The following is a 16,054-nucleotide window of genomic DNA, read 5'->3' on the forward strand; positions in this document are numbered from 1 at the left end:
GCCTGACTTTTTAAAAAAATTTAATGGAAGAGGGGAATTCTGAGGGTTTTTAAAATCAGAACTGCCTGCAGAAAAATGGATAGATCGGGAAAGGATTATACTAAGTGAGGTAACCCAGGCCCAGAAAGCCAAGCGCCACATGTTCTCCCTCATATGTGGATCCTAGCTACAGATGATTGGGCTTCTGCGTGAGAAGGAAAATACTTAGTTGCAGAGGCCATTAAGTTAAAAAGGAGATATAAAGGGAAGAGAAAGGAAGGGAGGAGTGTACTTAATAGGTTGGTATTGTATATATGTAAGTAGAATGATTGAGATGGGGCGGTAATATGATGGAGAATGGAACTTCAAAGGGGAAAGTGCGGGGGGGGGTATTACCATGGGCTATTTTTTTAAATTTTTATTTATTTATTTGAGAGCAACAGACAGAGAGAGAAAGAGGGAGAGAGAGAAAGAGAGAGAATGGGCATGCTAGGGCTTCCAGCCACTGCAAACAAACTCCAGATGTGTGCTCCCCCTTGTGCATCTGGCTAACCTGGGTCCTAGGGAATCGAGCCTCGCTCGAGCCGAGGTCCTTAGGCTTCATAGGCAAGCGCTTAACCACTAAGCCATCTCTCCAGCCCTCCATGGGATATTTTTTATAATCATGGAAAATGTTAATAAAAATTGTGAAAAGATAAAAAATAAAATAAAACAACAACAACAAAATAATTAAAAAAAAAAGAAAAACAAAAAAACAGAACTGCCCCCAACTGCTCAGCTGCTGTTAGATAAAAGTTGTTATAGTTTAAGGATTAGGAACTTTGTGTGTTATTTTTGCAGAAATCTTACTAATATTGTGGTCTCCTACTCAACAACAATATTCAAATTTTGTTAATTTATTTTATAGGGATATTCTGGTTTTCTTAGTTTAGGTGCATTCATTACCAAATAAAGAAATACTATAAAATTCGCATATCCTATTTTTTTATTTTGACACTTTGCTAATCATTTTTCTCTTAGGTTCACTACCATCCTATGATCGCTTAGTATACTTCCTTTTGTATCCTTTCTTTACACAAATACTGTCTTGCCTTTATACTTTTTAAAATATTTTATTCATTTATTTGAGAGAGAGAGAGGGAGGGAGAGAGTGGGCATGCCAGGGCCTCTAGCCACTCCAAATGAACTCCAGAAACATGTGCCAATGGCTTACATGGGTACTGGAGAATTGAACCTGGGTCCGTAGGCTTCTCAGGCAAGTACCTTAACCACTAGGCCATCACTCCATCCCTCCTTTATACTTTTTTGTTGTTGTTGTTTTTGTTTGAGGTAAGGTCTCACTGTAGCCCAGGCTGATCTGGAATTCACTATGGAGTCTCAGGGTGGCCTCAAACTCACTGTGATCCTCCTACCTCTGCCTCCTGAGTGCTGGGATTAAAGGCGTGCACCACCACGCCCGGCTCCTTTATACTTTTTAAAATAGGTTTTATTCTCAATACTAGCTTTTGAAATTACAATGTACATTTTTACCTAATTGTCTTATATCCGAACTTTGATTTTATGCACCTGTTCATTATTACTTTTTTTGTTTGAGTTTCAAGGTTGGGTCTTGCTCTAGCCCTGGCTGACCTGGAATTCACTGTGTAGTCTCAGGCTGGCCTTGAACTCACAGCTATCCTCCTACCTGTACTTCCCGAGTGTTCAGATTAAAGGCGTGCACCACCATGCCTGGCTCCATTATTACTTTGTAGGTAGAAGCTTCAGATGCTTCTCTTATATTGTCTCTCTCCCACCTTTTTAAATACTTCCCTCCAGCATCTTCACTCTTTTGACTTGTTTTTCTCTGTAAAGGATTTTCCATCAGTTCATATTTCAGTTTTGTTTAGTTAGCTCAAAGAAGTAAATGGTAATTTGGTTCTTTAGTGCTAAACTTACATTGAGACTTTCCTGTACTTTTTTCTTTTGCTTTAATATATTCCATTATTTACCACTTCCCATCAGTTTAGTTAGGTTTCATGTCATTCATGAAAATATATGCATGCATAAATGATACTCTTAGGGTAATTTAATGACTACACTACACTACTATTTGGGAATTTTTTTTAATTTTTAGGTTACATAAAATTATTTTCTTACATCTTTTTTCTGCACAATTTAATGTTAGTTTATATGTTGCCAGGTATTAACTTATTATAGACCTTAAGGTCAGGTGATGGGACACATGTGTATAAATAGCATATAGGATAGTAGAGTTATGAAACTGATTAATAGGCTTCTGTGAGATGTGACATTTGTGATTTGAAGAATGAATAGCAAAGAATGATCCAGATTATAAGTATCCCAGGCAGAAAGGACAGAGTGCAAGAAAGCTCTGTAACAGGAAGGAGAATGAATAAAGAAAGATTCATAAGGCTACAGTGTGGCCAACTGAGGGACAAGAGGGAAGGCCTTGCAGTAGATGAGGAAGTAAGCCTGGACAGATGGAGTTTTACAGACACAATAAGATTAATTTTGTGCTAGGAAGAATGAAAAATCATTGTTTACCTCATTACTCACTTGCAAATATTTATCTTATGACACTTACTTTCTGAAATTATTAAATTGTTGACTCTTTCCTTCCACTTGAATCCAACATTTGAAGACAGAGATATGCTTTGTCTTATTTGCCAGCATACCTTATTTTGCAAGATAATTCAGCATATATTGGTGAATAACTAAAAGATAGAATAGCTGATGGATAATGATGAGAAAGAGGATGGTCAAAGAGGGAAGAAGACTAAAGAGTAGAGGAAAAGAATGATACTTGAAAGGAAAGCTAGAGGGAATGGTTGATGAGAAAAGATGCAATAGGTGAAAAGAAACCAGAAAGGAGAAGAGTCAGGAGGAATTAACAAGGAGGTGAGTAGACTTAAAGTACAAAACTGGAGTTTTGATTTGAAAATTCTCTGGCTACAGTTGGGAAAAGTGAATGGAAGGAGATAATTTATGGATCTTTTTTTGTAGTTCAGTTAGAAGATGTTCATAGCTGGGTGTGGTGGCACACATCTTTAATTCCAGCATTCAAAAGGCAGAGAGGTAGGAGGATTGCCATGGATTCAAGGCCACCCTGAGAGTACAGGGCAAATTCCAGGTCAGCCTGGGCTAGTGGGAAACCCTACCTTGAAAAATGAAAACTGAAAACAAAACAAAGAAAAATCATGGTAGTATATAGCACGGATTGTGAAGATGGCAATGAGCTAGGGAAGAAAAATTACTTAGGATGAAAATATTCAGGGCACAATTTGGGGTCAGTTGGGGAAAATGAGGGCTTGGTAGACAATTATGCCTAAGTTCTGTGAGTTACTAAGTAGCTCACAATGACCTTTCAGTTTTCAGAGAATTGTAATGCACTCATTCTCTTTCATCCATTCTCCTCTTGTGCGCCACTTCTTTCTCTTCATCTATCTAAGGTTTTCTATTATTTTGACTCTTTCTCACTCCCTCTGATTAATTACTCTAAGAATTTTCAGGTCCCCTTTATCCGTGCATGGAAGAAAGTACGCAGAGGTCTACTGATGGAGTTGTGAATGGAATTGTTCAGGGAATTTGGTTTAGAACAATCATATCTTCTTTTTCCATCTTTGCCATTTGAATGGCTTTACATTTCAGGGAAAAATCTTTTAACTTATCCACATTTCATTTTCGTTTCCCAGGGAAACATTCATCTTGTGACCTTAAAGGTTTTTCTAGGTTATGAGTAAATTTTAAAATTTCCTCTTATTATTTTGAGCTGTTTCATGTTAATGCTAACATTTAAACAAATTACTTATTTGAGAGAAAGAGAGAGAGAGAGAGAGGGAGAAAGAAAATGGGCATGCCAGGGTCTCTAGCCACTGCAAATGTACTCTAGAGGCGTGTATTACTTTATCTCACTGGCTTGCATGGGTACTGGGGAATCAAATCTGGGTCCTTAGGCTTCACAGTTGTTACAGTCCAGTTCACATTGCTGGTAGAAATCACCCAACCAAGAGCAGATTGTGGAGAAAATAATAATTTTTTAAAAAGGTTTATTTTGGCTTACAGGCTTGAGAGGGAAGCTTGATAGCATGGGGAAACGATGGCATGAGCAGAGGGTGGACATCACCCCCTGGCCAACATAAGATGGACCATAGCAACAGGAGAGTGTGCCAAACACTGGCAAGGGGAAACTGGCTTACAACACCCATAAGCCCATCCCCAACAATACTCCCTCCAGGAAGCATTAATTCCCAAATCTCCACCAGCTGGGAACTTAGCATTCAGAACACTTAAGTTTATGGGGGACACCTAAATCAAACCTCCAGGGTCTCTAGCCACTGCAGATGAACTCCAGATGCATGTGTCACCTTGTCTAACGGCTTGCATGGGTACTATGGAATCAAACCTGGGTCCTTAGGCTTCACAGGTAAATGACTTAACTGCTAAGCCATGTCTCCAGCCTGTTTTTTTTTAATTTTTAAAATTTTAAATCATTTTTATTTATTTATTTGAGAGTGACAGACAGAGAAAGAGGCAGATAGAAAGAAAGAGAGAGAATGGGTGCGCCAGGGCCTCCAGCCACTGCAAACCAACTCCAGACACGTGCGCCCCTTTGTGCATCTGGCTAACGTGGGTCCTGGGGAATTGAGCCTCAAACTGGGGTCCTTAGGCTTCACAGGCAAGCATTTAACCGCTAAGCTATCTCTCCAGTCCCAGCCTGTTGTTTTTTAAAAAATATTTTTTATTTACAAGAGAGAGAGATATAAAGGGGCAGGGAGAGTATGAGCACACCAGGATCTCTCATTGCTGTAAATGAATTCCTGATGCATGCATGAGATTGTGATCTGGCTTTACATGGTTAATGGAGAATTGAACTCCAGGCCAGCAGGCTTTGCATGCAAACACCTTTAACTTCTGAGCCATCTCTGCCCCTTTATCTCTCTCTCTTGTAAATAAAAAAAAATATGCTTTGTATGTCTGAGTATAATAGAATTCTGTTTTTTCCACAGAGTCTCTCTTCCAGCTCCTGTTAGAAATCACTGTTCGGAGTACTGGGATGAACGATAGCACGGGACAGTCCCTGACAGCACTTTCCTGTGCTTGCCTCTTTAGTCTGGTGGCTTCCTGGGGAGAAACGGGACGGACACTTCAGGCCATCTCTGCAATCCTAACAAACAATGGTAGCCATGCTTGCCAGACTATCCAGGTATTCCGTATTATAGCTTCTTAGAAATTTAGAAGACATCAAGTTGCACTTTTATTCAGTCTCTATCAGTAGAATATTATTTGAATAGTGTTCATTTGACTTGTCCAGTAAGGTCTAGTATAGGAATAAGCTGTAGATATGTTTAACTTTGTCTCAGTCAAGATAATAAGATGAGTTTTGGCAAAAATTCTAAATCTTTAAACCTGGTTATTGTGTTAACACCACAGCTTTCTCATGCTCTCTGCCCCTTCCTCTCTTCTGTTTTGCCCTGAATTTCAAGTAAGAAATTCCTTTATATTTTAAATGTTTCTCTTGAAAGATAACATGGTGTAGTTTATATTTATATTTGACCAGTGTGTTATATTTTTTGACTGACTTATTAGGTTTTTCATGAGCTGATTTTTTTCTAAGTTACTTCAGCTATACCTCTTGATTGGAGTCCCCTAGTCCCTTTTGCTGGAATTCCTCTATTGTAGTGCTTTTACAGTTCCATGTTTTAGGCTTGCTTTGACGGTGGTGTTCCAATGTAAAGATAAATAGTTAAGATATATAAGTACTTCCTAAATTGTAATAAAATTGCAGAAACATTCAACCATCACACATTAAAATGGAATGGGATACTGCCCACAAATGTAAGTCTTTGTTAGGATTGTATGTGATTAAGTTTTGCAGATGGAGGAGTGATACTAAGAGCTCATATCAGTAGTAGCCTCTCAGAGGACAAGAAGTGAGATCAAAGTTTATATGTTAAAATTAAGCCTTCCAATGGAAAGAACTATAGATGTTGGCCACATGGAGAGATGATGTTCTGTGTATCTCCATGCTAACTTATGTAGTTGACAAAAAAGTGGAGTATTTAATAAGGCCTAAAAGTTTAGTACAGTTAATAGTTTATAGAGAGCTGAAAAGTAACAGACACAGGCTTGAGTGCCTATCTGCCTGACTTACTAAAAAATATATTTTATTTATTTATCACGATGAAGAGCTTGTAGAAACAAACAGCTTCAATCATGACATGTCTTAAGATACTGAAATCATTTGCTATATATAGATACGGTTAAAATAATAACATAAAATATCTAAGCTATGGTTAAGGAATGAAAATACAAAGAGTAATAACCATTAAAAATTCAGTTGGGCCAGGCATGGTGGTACACTCCTTTAATCCCAGCACTTGGGAGGCAGAGATAGGAGGATCACTGTGTCTTTGAGGCCAGCCTGAGACTACATAGTGAATTTCAGGTTCACTTGTGCTAGAGCGAGATCCTACCTCCAAAAACAAAACAAAATTAATTGAACCTCTAGAAATAAAAAAAATCAAATAATTACAACTAGAAAATTACAAGACGGGTTCAACAATGGGTAATATAATACAAGACAGAAATAGTAAACTGAATGTAAAAGAGGAAGCACTTATATCTAGGGGGCATCACCAAGCAATGGATAAAATATAAAAAATAAAATAAGAATCAAATCATGGATACGGAATAAGAAAGCCTCATATATAAATGCATTTTGAGTTCCATAAGGTAATGGTGGGTTTTTGAAGACAGAACTTGAAGTAATAGCAAAGATTTTACAGAAATTGGTGAATGATAGGCACGCCTCAGATTTTAGAGAAGCCTGGTTTGCTTGAGATTTACTTCTAGATGAATTTTCATTGGGTACTTTTGTTTGTTTGCCAAGCATGATCACTGAATAATTTATTTTCTTAGAAATGATGCATTATGGAAACAACTGTTTTTACCTTGTCTGTGTTTGGACATTTAAAGTGTCTTTTCATTTCTTTCTTCTCTTTTGAATAGGTGCCAACAATACTAAATTCACTACAGAGAAGTGTACAGGCAGTTTTGGTAGGAAAAATTCAAATCCAGGACTGGTTTAGCAATGGCATTAAGAAAGCAGCCTTAATGCACAAGTGGCCATTAAAAGAAATATCTGTTGATGAAGATGACCAGTGTTTGCTTCAGAATGATGGATTTTTTCTTTATCTGTTATGCAAGGATGGATTGTACAAAATAGGCTCTGGATACAGTGGAACAGTTAGGGTAATGTGATTCCTTACAGTTCTTTTAAAAGCATTTTCATGTATTGATATGAGAGAGAGAGTTTGGGCATCTTGGGGTCTTCTGCCACTGCAAATGAACTCCAAACACATGTGCCATGTTTATCTGGCTTTCCATGGGTACTGGAGAATCAAACCCAGGATGGCAGACTTTGCAAGTAAGCATCTTAAACAGCTGAGCCATCTCTCTAGCCCTTCCTTACAATTCTTAATCATAGCAAAATAATAATTGTAGCTTGATAATTGAGCTTCATTTAGTTTCATTTTTATACTATTAATATTTATGTAAGCTTTTCTTTACAAGTTATAATTAAATGCATTTATTTGCATTATTTTTACTGATTACTAATTATTAATCTGTTCATAGATCAACTTTTGTTATTTTGCAGGGCCATATATATAATTCTACATCCCGTATCAGAAACAGGAAAGAGAACAAGTCTTGGTTAGGGTATGCTCAGGTAGGAGAATTTCTTATCAGCCAAGTTTTTTTACCTTTTAAAACATGTGGCTCATGCTTATTAAATAAATAAATACATACATACATATTACTCCTTTCATTTGAACAGAAATGGTTTATTGATGAAATGATAACATTTGTACAGAATGGTAGAAAACCTGTTGTTTCAAAATTTTAAAGTATTCCTTCAGTTTCAGATTTTTCCCTGCTTCTTAGTAGCTGTGTGTTTAGGGAACTTGGTTGATTTATTTGTCCTCTTACTTATGTTTTTTTTTTTAAATAAAATATACATTCTTTGGATCTCTTATTTCAACAAGGTTGGGGAGAAGACTCACAGGCCACCTCCATCATTAGCAAGGCTGAATTAGGAATGAATACATGACCTGAGGCCAAATTAGGGCTTCCTATTTTTCTTTTTGTCTTTTCTTTGTGTGTGTGTGTGTACACACAGGTGCGTGCACACCACAGGTTTGCCAGTGGAGGATGTCAGATGTCCTCCTCTGTCACTTCTACCCTATTTTCTTGAGACAATTTTGTGCTGAACCTGGAACTTGCTGTCTCTGGATTGGTGGAACAGTAAGCCCTGGTGTCTCCGCCTGCCTCAGTGGGATTGTAGGCATAAGTAGCACACCTGACTTTAATGTGGGTGATGTGCATCAAACTCACGTCCTTAAGCTTGTGCACAGTGCTCTTGCCCACTAGGCCATTTCCCAGCCTCAGGGCTCACCACCCACTATTCCATACTAAGTCTGGATCCATGCCGCCTAAAGAACACTGTTTGGCTAGCTGATTGGACAGTCACCTGCATGAGAAACGTAAAGGATTATAAAAGAAGGAAAATAAGCTAGGCTCTTGGTGCCTTCTGAGTGCTGTGGTCTTACCTGTGACCAACATAGCCAGATGGGTATCATACTTACTCTTAGTAGGTCAGTGGTTAGGTACAGTAAAGAAAAATTAGGAAAGATGAACAGAAATGGTCAGGAATATTTATTTCTTTAGTATTCCTGCCTGTGAAAAAAGGTTTAAGTTCCACTTTTAAAAGGATAAATATTTCTCCATACTTTCTGCTTCCTGAGCTAATGATGTCAGCATGAAGTGATAAAATATACCCTAAAATTTTTTTAAAACTAAAGAAATCATCATATGATGAACCGTTACATTATTTCAATTATTGGGGTTATTTTGAAAATAAAATTTAATATTAGCTCCAAAACCTCAACTTGGTTCAAAATATCTCAACAATTTTTACTGACATTTTACTAGGAAAATGTTATGGGGAATATATTACTGTAGGAGCATGGTCAGTGGTATTTCACTAGATGTAAAGTCACTACTCTTCATTATGAAATATCATCCTAAGTGTTCAGTTATATCTCATTAAATTTTTTTACTTTGCAAATGATACAGCCATTTTGAACAAAATTACTCTTTTGTTTCTATTTGGAATACTTTACATATGTATGTGAGATTTAATGTTTGGATTCCCAATAATGTACATTTCCTCTTTTGATTAAAGTATACTCATATTTTTATATTTTAATCTTTTAGACAACAATATTGATTTATTCTACATTAAAATTATAATATGGAACCATATATTTTATTTTTCTCTGAAGTTGTTATGGAAAACTATTTTAACACAGTAAAATTTTTATCATTCAGGGTTATTTATTATATCGAGATGTGAATAACCACAGTATGACAGCCATAAGAATAAGCCCTGAAACACTGGAACAAGATGGTACTGTAATGTTACCAGGTATGTTTTGACTAGTATTTTTCTTTTCATGTGGTTTTTTAAAAATGTGCATGATAGGTTATATGGACATAAAAAGGCTTAGAAAAAAATAGTGCTTACTTAGAAATGTTCAAATCTCAACATGCAGAGCATTTTATCATGTCATAAATGTAATCCACATGAGGACACTACACATCAGACACAAGATACAATGTGGTTTAATATTTGTTTTCATATTTTTACTCATCTATGTGGCCTAGTCTCCTTCCTTTACCCACCATGACTGTTTCAGATGCTCCGTTACTGAGGGTAATGTTCTTTTATTCTCTCACTACACCATACCTTTACCTCTCACATTACCTGGTACAGAGAACCTTCTGGTGTTTTATTGCTATGCCAGTGTATTTGGGATTTCCTCTTTTAAAGAACTTCCAATGATGACATTTAGGGTGGCCAAGAACTTTTAGAAATTCCATTATTTTTACTTTTAAATAATGCTTTGATTTAAAGACTTTTTGCACTGTTCATTTTGCCATTGTGCATACATGTGTACCCTCAAATCACTGCTGTCTCAGTTCTGAGGAAGTGGGTCTGAAGTTTTGTGAAAGTATTTTCCATTGTTAAGCCTTTAAGTTTGCTTTTACTATTGATGGTTTCTGAAGTTGCTTAGACTAAAATTTGTTCCTGCCTGTGATTTTATGGTAAGCACCAATATTACTTCTGGGTGCTTGACCACCTAAATAAAAAACAAGAGCTGCTCTGAAAGAACACATTGAGAAATTTAATTGCTCCTTGATTGCTTGTTAATTTAAAATTTTTCTTAAAACTTGACAAGACCACTATCTGAACTCTGCTAGCTCTGCATTTTTTGAAAGTAGTGTATGGGAGCCATCATAAAGCACATGAAATGTTTCTGGCCTGTGTCGTGATAGCAGCTCTGGGAAGCAGATGGTTAGCAGAATCATTTTGTAACTTCTCCTTTCACATGTATACAGCTTCTTTCTTTTTTTTTTATCATAAGTCTTAGTAATAATTTTAAGATTTTAAATGAATTTTTGTTAGCATAATATATTTATTGCACAATATAGTGGGTTTCATGATGACATTTTCATATATGTATATCTTGTGGTTTGTATTATTACCCTTGGCTTCCCTGTCTTGTCTTCCCTTCCCCTTCCCACTCCTCATACAAACACTCATATGCAGGTGTAAAACAGTCCTGTTCATTAGGTAAAACTCATATGAGCAGATATACCTAGTTACAAAACAAACTAATCAGTTGGGTGTGATGGCACACATATTTAATCCCAGCACTCTGGAGGCAGAGGTAGGAGGGTCACTGTGAGCCCAAGGCCACCCTGAGACCACATAGTGCATTCCACAATTCCAGGTCAGCCTGGCCTAGAGGGAAACCCTACCTTCAAAAAACAAAACAATACAAAACAAAACAAAAAAAAACCTGATCCTATGCCAAATACTGCTTTTTTTAAAAGATGTTTTGTTTGATATTCCGAATGTATTTCTAGATCTTTAGTCTTTTACAACATCACTATGATATTATAAAATGTTCCATTAATTAATACATCAAAATGGAACACTTTCATTTTCTTTGCTTTATCAGTTACTCTGTGCTGAACATCCTTACTGCTTTTTGTGTCAGTCATTTAGGGTAATATCATAGAACAAAAACTTTAAAGCAATAAATCTCATTCTACCAAACACATAACTGTTGTTCATAGAAACTAACTGAGAGGACTAGTGGAAAATAATCTGTGTAAATGACTTCTTAATATCCTCATTCAGTTTAAATCCCTCTGCATCATTTAACTTAAAAAATGCAACTTTTAACAATGCAAGTGTGGCTTTCTGTGTCTCATAAATCTGTGCTGTATTCATGGTGAAGAGCCAACCAAACATTGGGAGCATAGTCCCATGTTGTGTGTCTTCCGAGCTTGCAGATGTTGCTTGATGCATTCCTGAAGATACTGTTACAGTATAACACGATGGATAAAGAAAGGATCAAGAGAAAATCTTGACATCATGTGGCAGGAAGACTCAGCTCTCAAGCCTGAAGAAGCCTGTTGTAACTTGTTCCTTTCTTTGACCTGGACTACATTTTCTTCAAGAAACCCTTTTGCTGTCCCCATGAAGGGACAACTCTGCTCTGTGGCTTTCCCAAGAAGAACAGGAATAAGTTGTCAGATTTATAGGTAGTTGTGAGTACCATGTTTGTAAAAGACATGTCAGTAATTCATTTAGATTCATGTTTCAACTTGTCTTATAGTCAAGTATTCTAAAGTTATTTTGACCTAGTGTAGATGAACATAAACCATACACTTCCCCTAATAATTGTCATTTTATTATTTATGTGTCCTATGTCATTACTGTCCATGTCTGGTGACAGGCTGCCTCAGACCATGAGGCTGTGTGCTCCTCTTCTTGCGCCGCTTCAGTCCTCGCCCCTGCGTTTATCTGAAATTATAATGAGTTTTTCTTCTTTGCTTTTTAGTTTAAAATCTTACTGCTTAGAGCTTGAGAAGCATCTTTCTTGCGCCTCTTTGTATTCTGTACAGTGGACTAGGAACTCTTTCTTTCGATTTCTCCTCTCTTTGATTACCAAGTCTCTTGGGCTACCAGTGGGCCTTGTCTCCCAGTTTCTATTTCCAGTTTGTGATCACTGAATTCTCTATTTGGTAAGGGTATGCCTGTGTTTTGCATATTTATTATAAGGAAATATGCTAGTATGAAGCTCCTGGGCAAAGATATATAGTAATGTAGCTTATTTGGGTGGGCTTTATTACTATAGTCAAAAAAATAAAAATAAAAAACCCAGCAGAAGTTATGCTTTGTTGATTCAGGTGCATCTAGAAGTGATTTTTTTTTTTTTTTTGCATTGTGATTAATGGAGAGATTCATCCTAGTTCTCTACAGTTACTTTAGGAAGTGTGTGTGCTCTGATAATTGCTTGCTGAATATTTGCTTTTTGCGAAAGTATACAATTTATACATAGAAACTGGTTTTGCTTGTAGTTTTGTGTTATTCAGTAGCAATCACTAACACATGTCTCAGTGTCCTTCTGTAATACTGGTATCCCTTGTTATACAGTTGATCTCTGGTGTTACATTGATCAAAGTATACAGTGCACTGCTCTGCAGCTATATGTACAGTAGTGACAGAATGTGGTATGATAGCCAGTACATTTGACCATTTTGAAACAAAAAAATGAATATAGTTTTGTCTTCCCTTGGAGGACAAATGTTTAGAGAGGCTAAAGGCATTATAATACTTGAATATGCTAGGGATACACATTGACTTTCTCAGTTGGAAATGTGACACTTGTTTTGAATGTCACCTGTTTCATAAAGCAAGGGATATCTGTAGTTGGACACCATAGACTTCAAATACAGAAGCTTTAGGTCTATCTGTATTTCTCTGTGACACTAATGACTGTGATGTATGTCCAATGGTAATGTTACCTACCTTGCATGTGACTGTATTGAAATGATTATAACCAACATTGTAGTTCATCATGGTGCATGTTCAACTTCAGACTGTATCCAGTACTAATTCATTTTCAAATTAAGTAGGCTCTCAGATCTTGGTCATGCAAGGTTGATAAATGTAAGCACAAAGTATGATCAATACTACTAGTTGAATTATTTAGCTGTTACTAATTTGTTATTATTAAAAAGAAAACTCTTTAAGTCTACTGTTACTCTGTGGAAAGCTCTCATTCTGACTTCAGCAGAGGAGCACAGTCATATTGAGTTGCTTAATTATCTAGTAATATAATTACTATTTCACTTTCACAGATTGTCACACTGAAGGTCAAAATATTTTATTCACTGATGGAGAGTATATTAACCAGATTGCTGCTTCAAGAGATGTAAGTATTTTGAATCCCAGTAGTTGTAAATGAAACCTTTCTCTTAAGTTATGTGGTTTTCATCAAATGGGAAAGGAATGGTACATGCAGTGTAAAACTGGATTTATTGATTGATTGATTGATTGATTTTTATTGTAGGATGGCTTTGTTGTCAGAATATTTGCCACAAGCACTGAACCTGTCCTACAACAAGAATTACAACTTAAACTGGCCAGAAAGTGCTTGCATGCCTGTGGGATTTCACTATTTGATCTGGAAAAGGATTTGCACATTATAAGTAAGGCAGCTAAATAAACCTTTTCCCCATATTTTAATTACAGATCCTTTATTCCTTTAAAAACTATCATTGTGTTTTTCACTGAATTGAGTTTTAGGTTACATTTTAAATATTTTATTTTTATTTATTTATTTGACAGAGAAAGAGGGGGAGGTAGAGAGAGAATGGGCCACGCCAGGGCCTCCAGCCACTGCAGATAAATTCTGGCGTGTGTGCGCATCCTACTAACGTGGGTCCTGGGGAATCGAACCTGGATCCTTTGGCTTTGCAGGCAAACACCTTAACCACTAAGCCATCCCACCAGCCCTTAGGTTATATTTTAGTGCCAAATTTATATCTAGTATTGTAACAAAAAACTAGCGGAAGGTCATGTTAAGAAAGCAGTTAATGCTAATATTTTTCAATTATTGTTTTGAATAGAACAGAAGAAAATAAAGTAACATTCAGTTAGAATTGTAGATGGATGCTCCTGGATGTATTAGTTTATGTTCTTTTTTCAATAAATTTGAAAAGTTCTCATAAATGCTACGACAGCATGTATATCATTCTCTTATTAAAACCTTTAAGATTTTTTTGATCAGATTTTCAACATCTACATAGAATAACTGTATAGATTTTAAAATTAGTAATCAAGCTACAAAGCAGATCAGTAATCTTTTATCTGGATATAAAAATTCAGAGACAACAGCATGCTTTTCTTGGGCTTAATGTACATATAACTGCAGTGATGTATAAATAATAGGAATTTCTAGTTCCCATAAAGATTTCCAAGCTGCTCAAGGTTTATTAATGTAGTTCTTTAACTTAGAGAATTTTTTCAAGACCTACCTTTCTTGATTGTTATCCTATGAAATTTAATACATTACATAAGTATTTTCTACATCTTCCATAGGAAAATATATTGAATTGAGCTAAAGAAAATTCTATTTTAAAAGTTCATAAATTGAGGGTTTGTATGACTAAGCCAAATAAAAATGTGCTGTTGATAAAATTATTAGAATCTAAAATATGAATATATATTTATATCTATACATGTATGTGTATCCTATTTATATACATACTTATATGTATCCACATTCATTAAGAAGATCTCTTTCAGTCGAAAACATGGGTCAGAGTGTGTGAAATTCTTTGATCCAAATGTCTGTGGAACTAAGCTTTAGATTTGCTAATTTGGACACTGGTCAGTATAATTGTGAGGATCAAACAGGATAAAAGTTTATAAAGTCTATGATGCTTAATTCTTCATTTGTACACAATAATTCATTTTTCATTTTTACCTTGGTTTAAGGAATACTGTTTACATTGATGATTTAATTTTTTGCCATATATTTAAATTATTTCTTGGTAATTTGGAACATGTTAAGATTATAACTATCTTTCCCTTGGAGAAGTATACCTACTATTATATCTTAAATTTTAGCATGTGAATATCATTATTTGTGTTGTGAGGCAGGGTCTTCCTAGGTAGCTCAGCATAAACTGAAACATAGTCCTCCAGCCTCTGTTTCCCAGATGCTGGGACTGCCATCATGCACCATCATGTCAAGCTCATGCCTTTTGCATGCTGTTAATTGAATTTTCAAGTTACTTGAGAGTGTGCATGTTGGACTCAGAAACATTCATATCAGAAGTGCAGAAGCGTTCATGAGTGTGTTATATTGAAGGTACAGGATACGATGAAGAGTCAGCAGTCCTTGGTGCAGGACGAGAGTTTGCATTAATGAAAACAGCAAATGGAAAGGTAAGTTGCACTCTGCTGAAAATTAACTTTCCAAACTTGAAGAATGTATAATCAGTTACTTTTTATAATTACATGTTTAAATATAATTCCTTTTTAACATAGTAAAAGTTTGTTCATGTCAAAAGTAGTACTTTGAAATAGTAGTGATAGTTAAGACTAAAACTTAATATACTTTGTACAATGCTACAACTTTGAAACTACTTAATTTTAATTTTGGAACTTATTTTTTAAGTTAGTGTAGAGTTTTTTCTTTTTTTATGAGAAAGCAAGAGAAAGAGAGATTGAGAATTGATGCACTAGCGCCTCCAGCTGCTACAGTTGAATTCCAGAAGCACATGTGCACATGTGCGACCTTGTGCGCTTGCATTATCTTGTACGTCTGGCTTATATGGGATCTAGAGAGTCGAACATGGGTCCTTAGGCTTTGCCGGCAAGTGCCTTAACCACTCAGCCATCTTTCCAACCCCTGTAAGTTTTTATATTTTGTCAGTGTGAAAAATGAGTGGAGTATAAGTTAGAGGAAGTAGAAGCATAAAAAACTATTATAGGTTATAGAGATTAATTTATATGCATAACTTTTGATCCAGTAAATGTGAAGATAAAGGTAATGAAAGGTATTCTAAGAATATAAAATATTAATAAGATGCACTTAAATATGGCTTATTATAGCTGGAGCAAGTGAATTAAGAAATTTATGAATTT

At 35.9% G+C, this 16,054-nt stretch overlaps 1 protein-coding gene across 2 annotated transcripts in view; it reads left to right on the forward strand.

The window, feature by feature from the left end:
- Positions 1-16,054, forward strand: part of Mycbp2 (MYC binding protein 2) — a 263,847-nt gene that overhangs the window by 53,457 nt on the left and 194,336 nt on the right. For both annotated transcript variants that reach the window (XM_045144931.1, XM_004651034.2), the window contains exons 5-11: positions 4,986-5,182; positions 6,988-7,230; positions 7,637-7,708; positions 9,370-9,466; positions 13,258-13,331; positions 13,470-13,608; positions 15,276-15,352. In XM_045144931.1, the coding sequence (XP_045000866.1) occupies positions 4,986-5,182; positions 6,988-7,230; positions 7,637-7,708; positions 9,370-9,466; positions 13,258-13,331; positions 13,470-13,608; positions 15,276-15,352 (899 nt within the window). The remainder of the gene's footprint in view (positions 1-4,985; positions 5,183-6,987; positions 7,231-7,636; positions 7,709-9,369; positions 9,467-13,257; positions 13,332-13,469; positions 13,609-15,275; positions 15,353-16,054) is intronic.

This window comes from Jaculus jaculus, chromosome 3 (assembly GCF_020740685.1).
Source record: "Jaculus jaculus isolate mJacJac1 chromosome 3, mJacJac1.mat.Y.cur, whole genome shotgun sequence".
Taxonomy (NCBI): Eukaryota; Metazoa; Chordata; class Mammalia; order Rodentia; family Dipodidae; genus Jaculus; species Jaculus jaculus.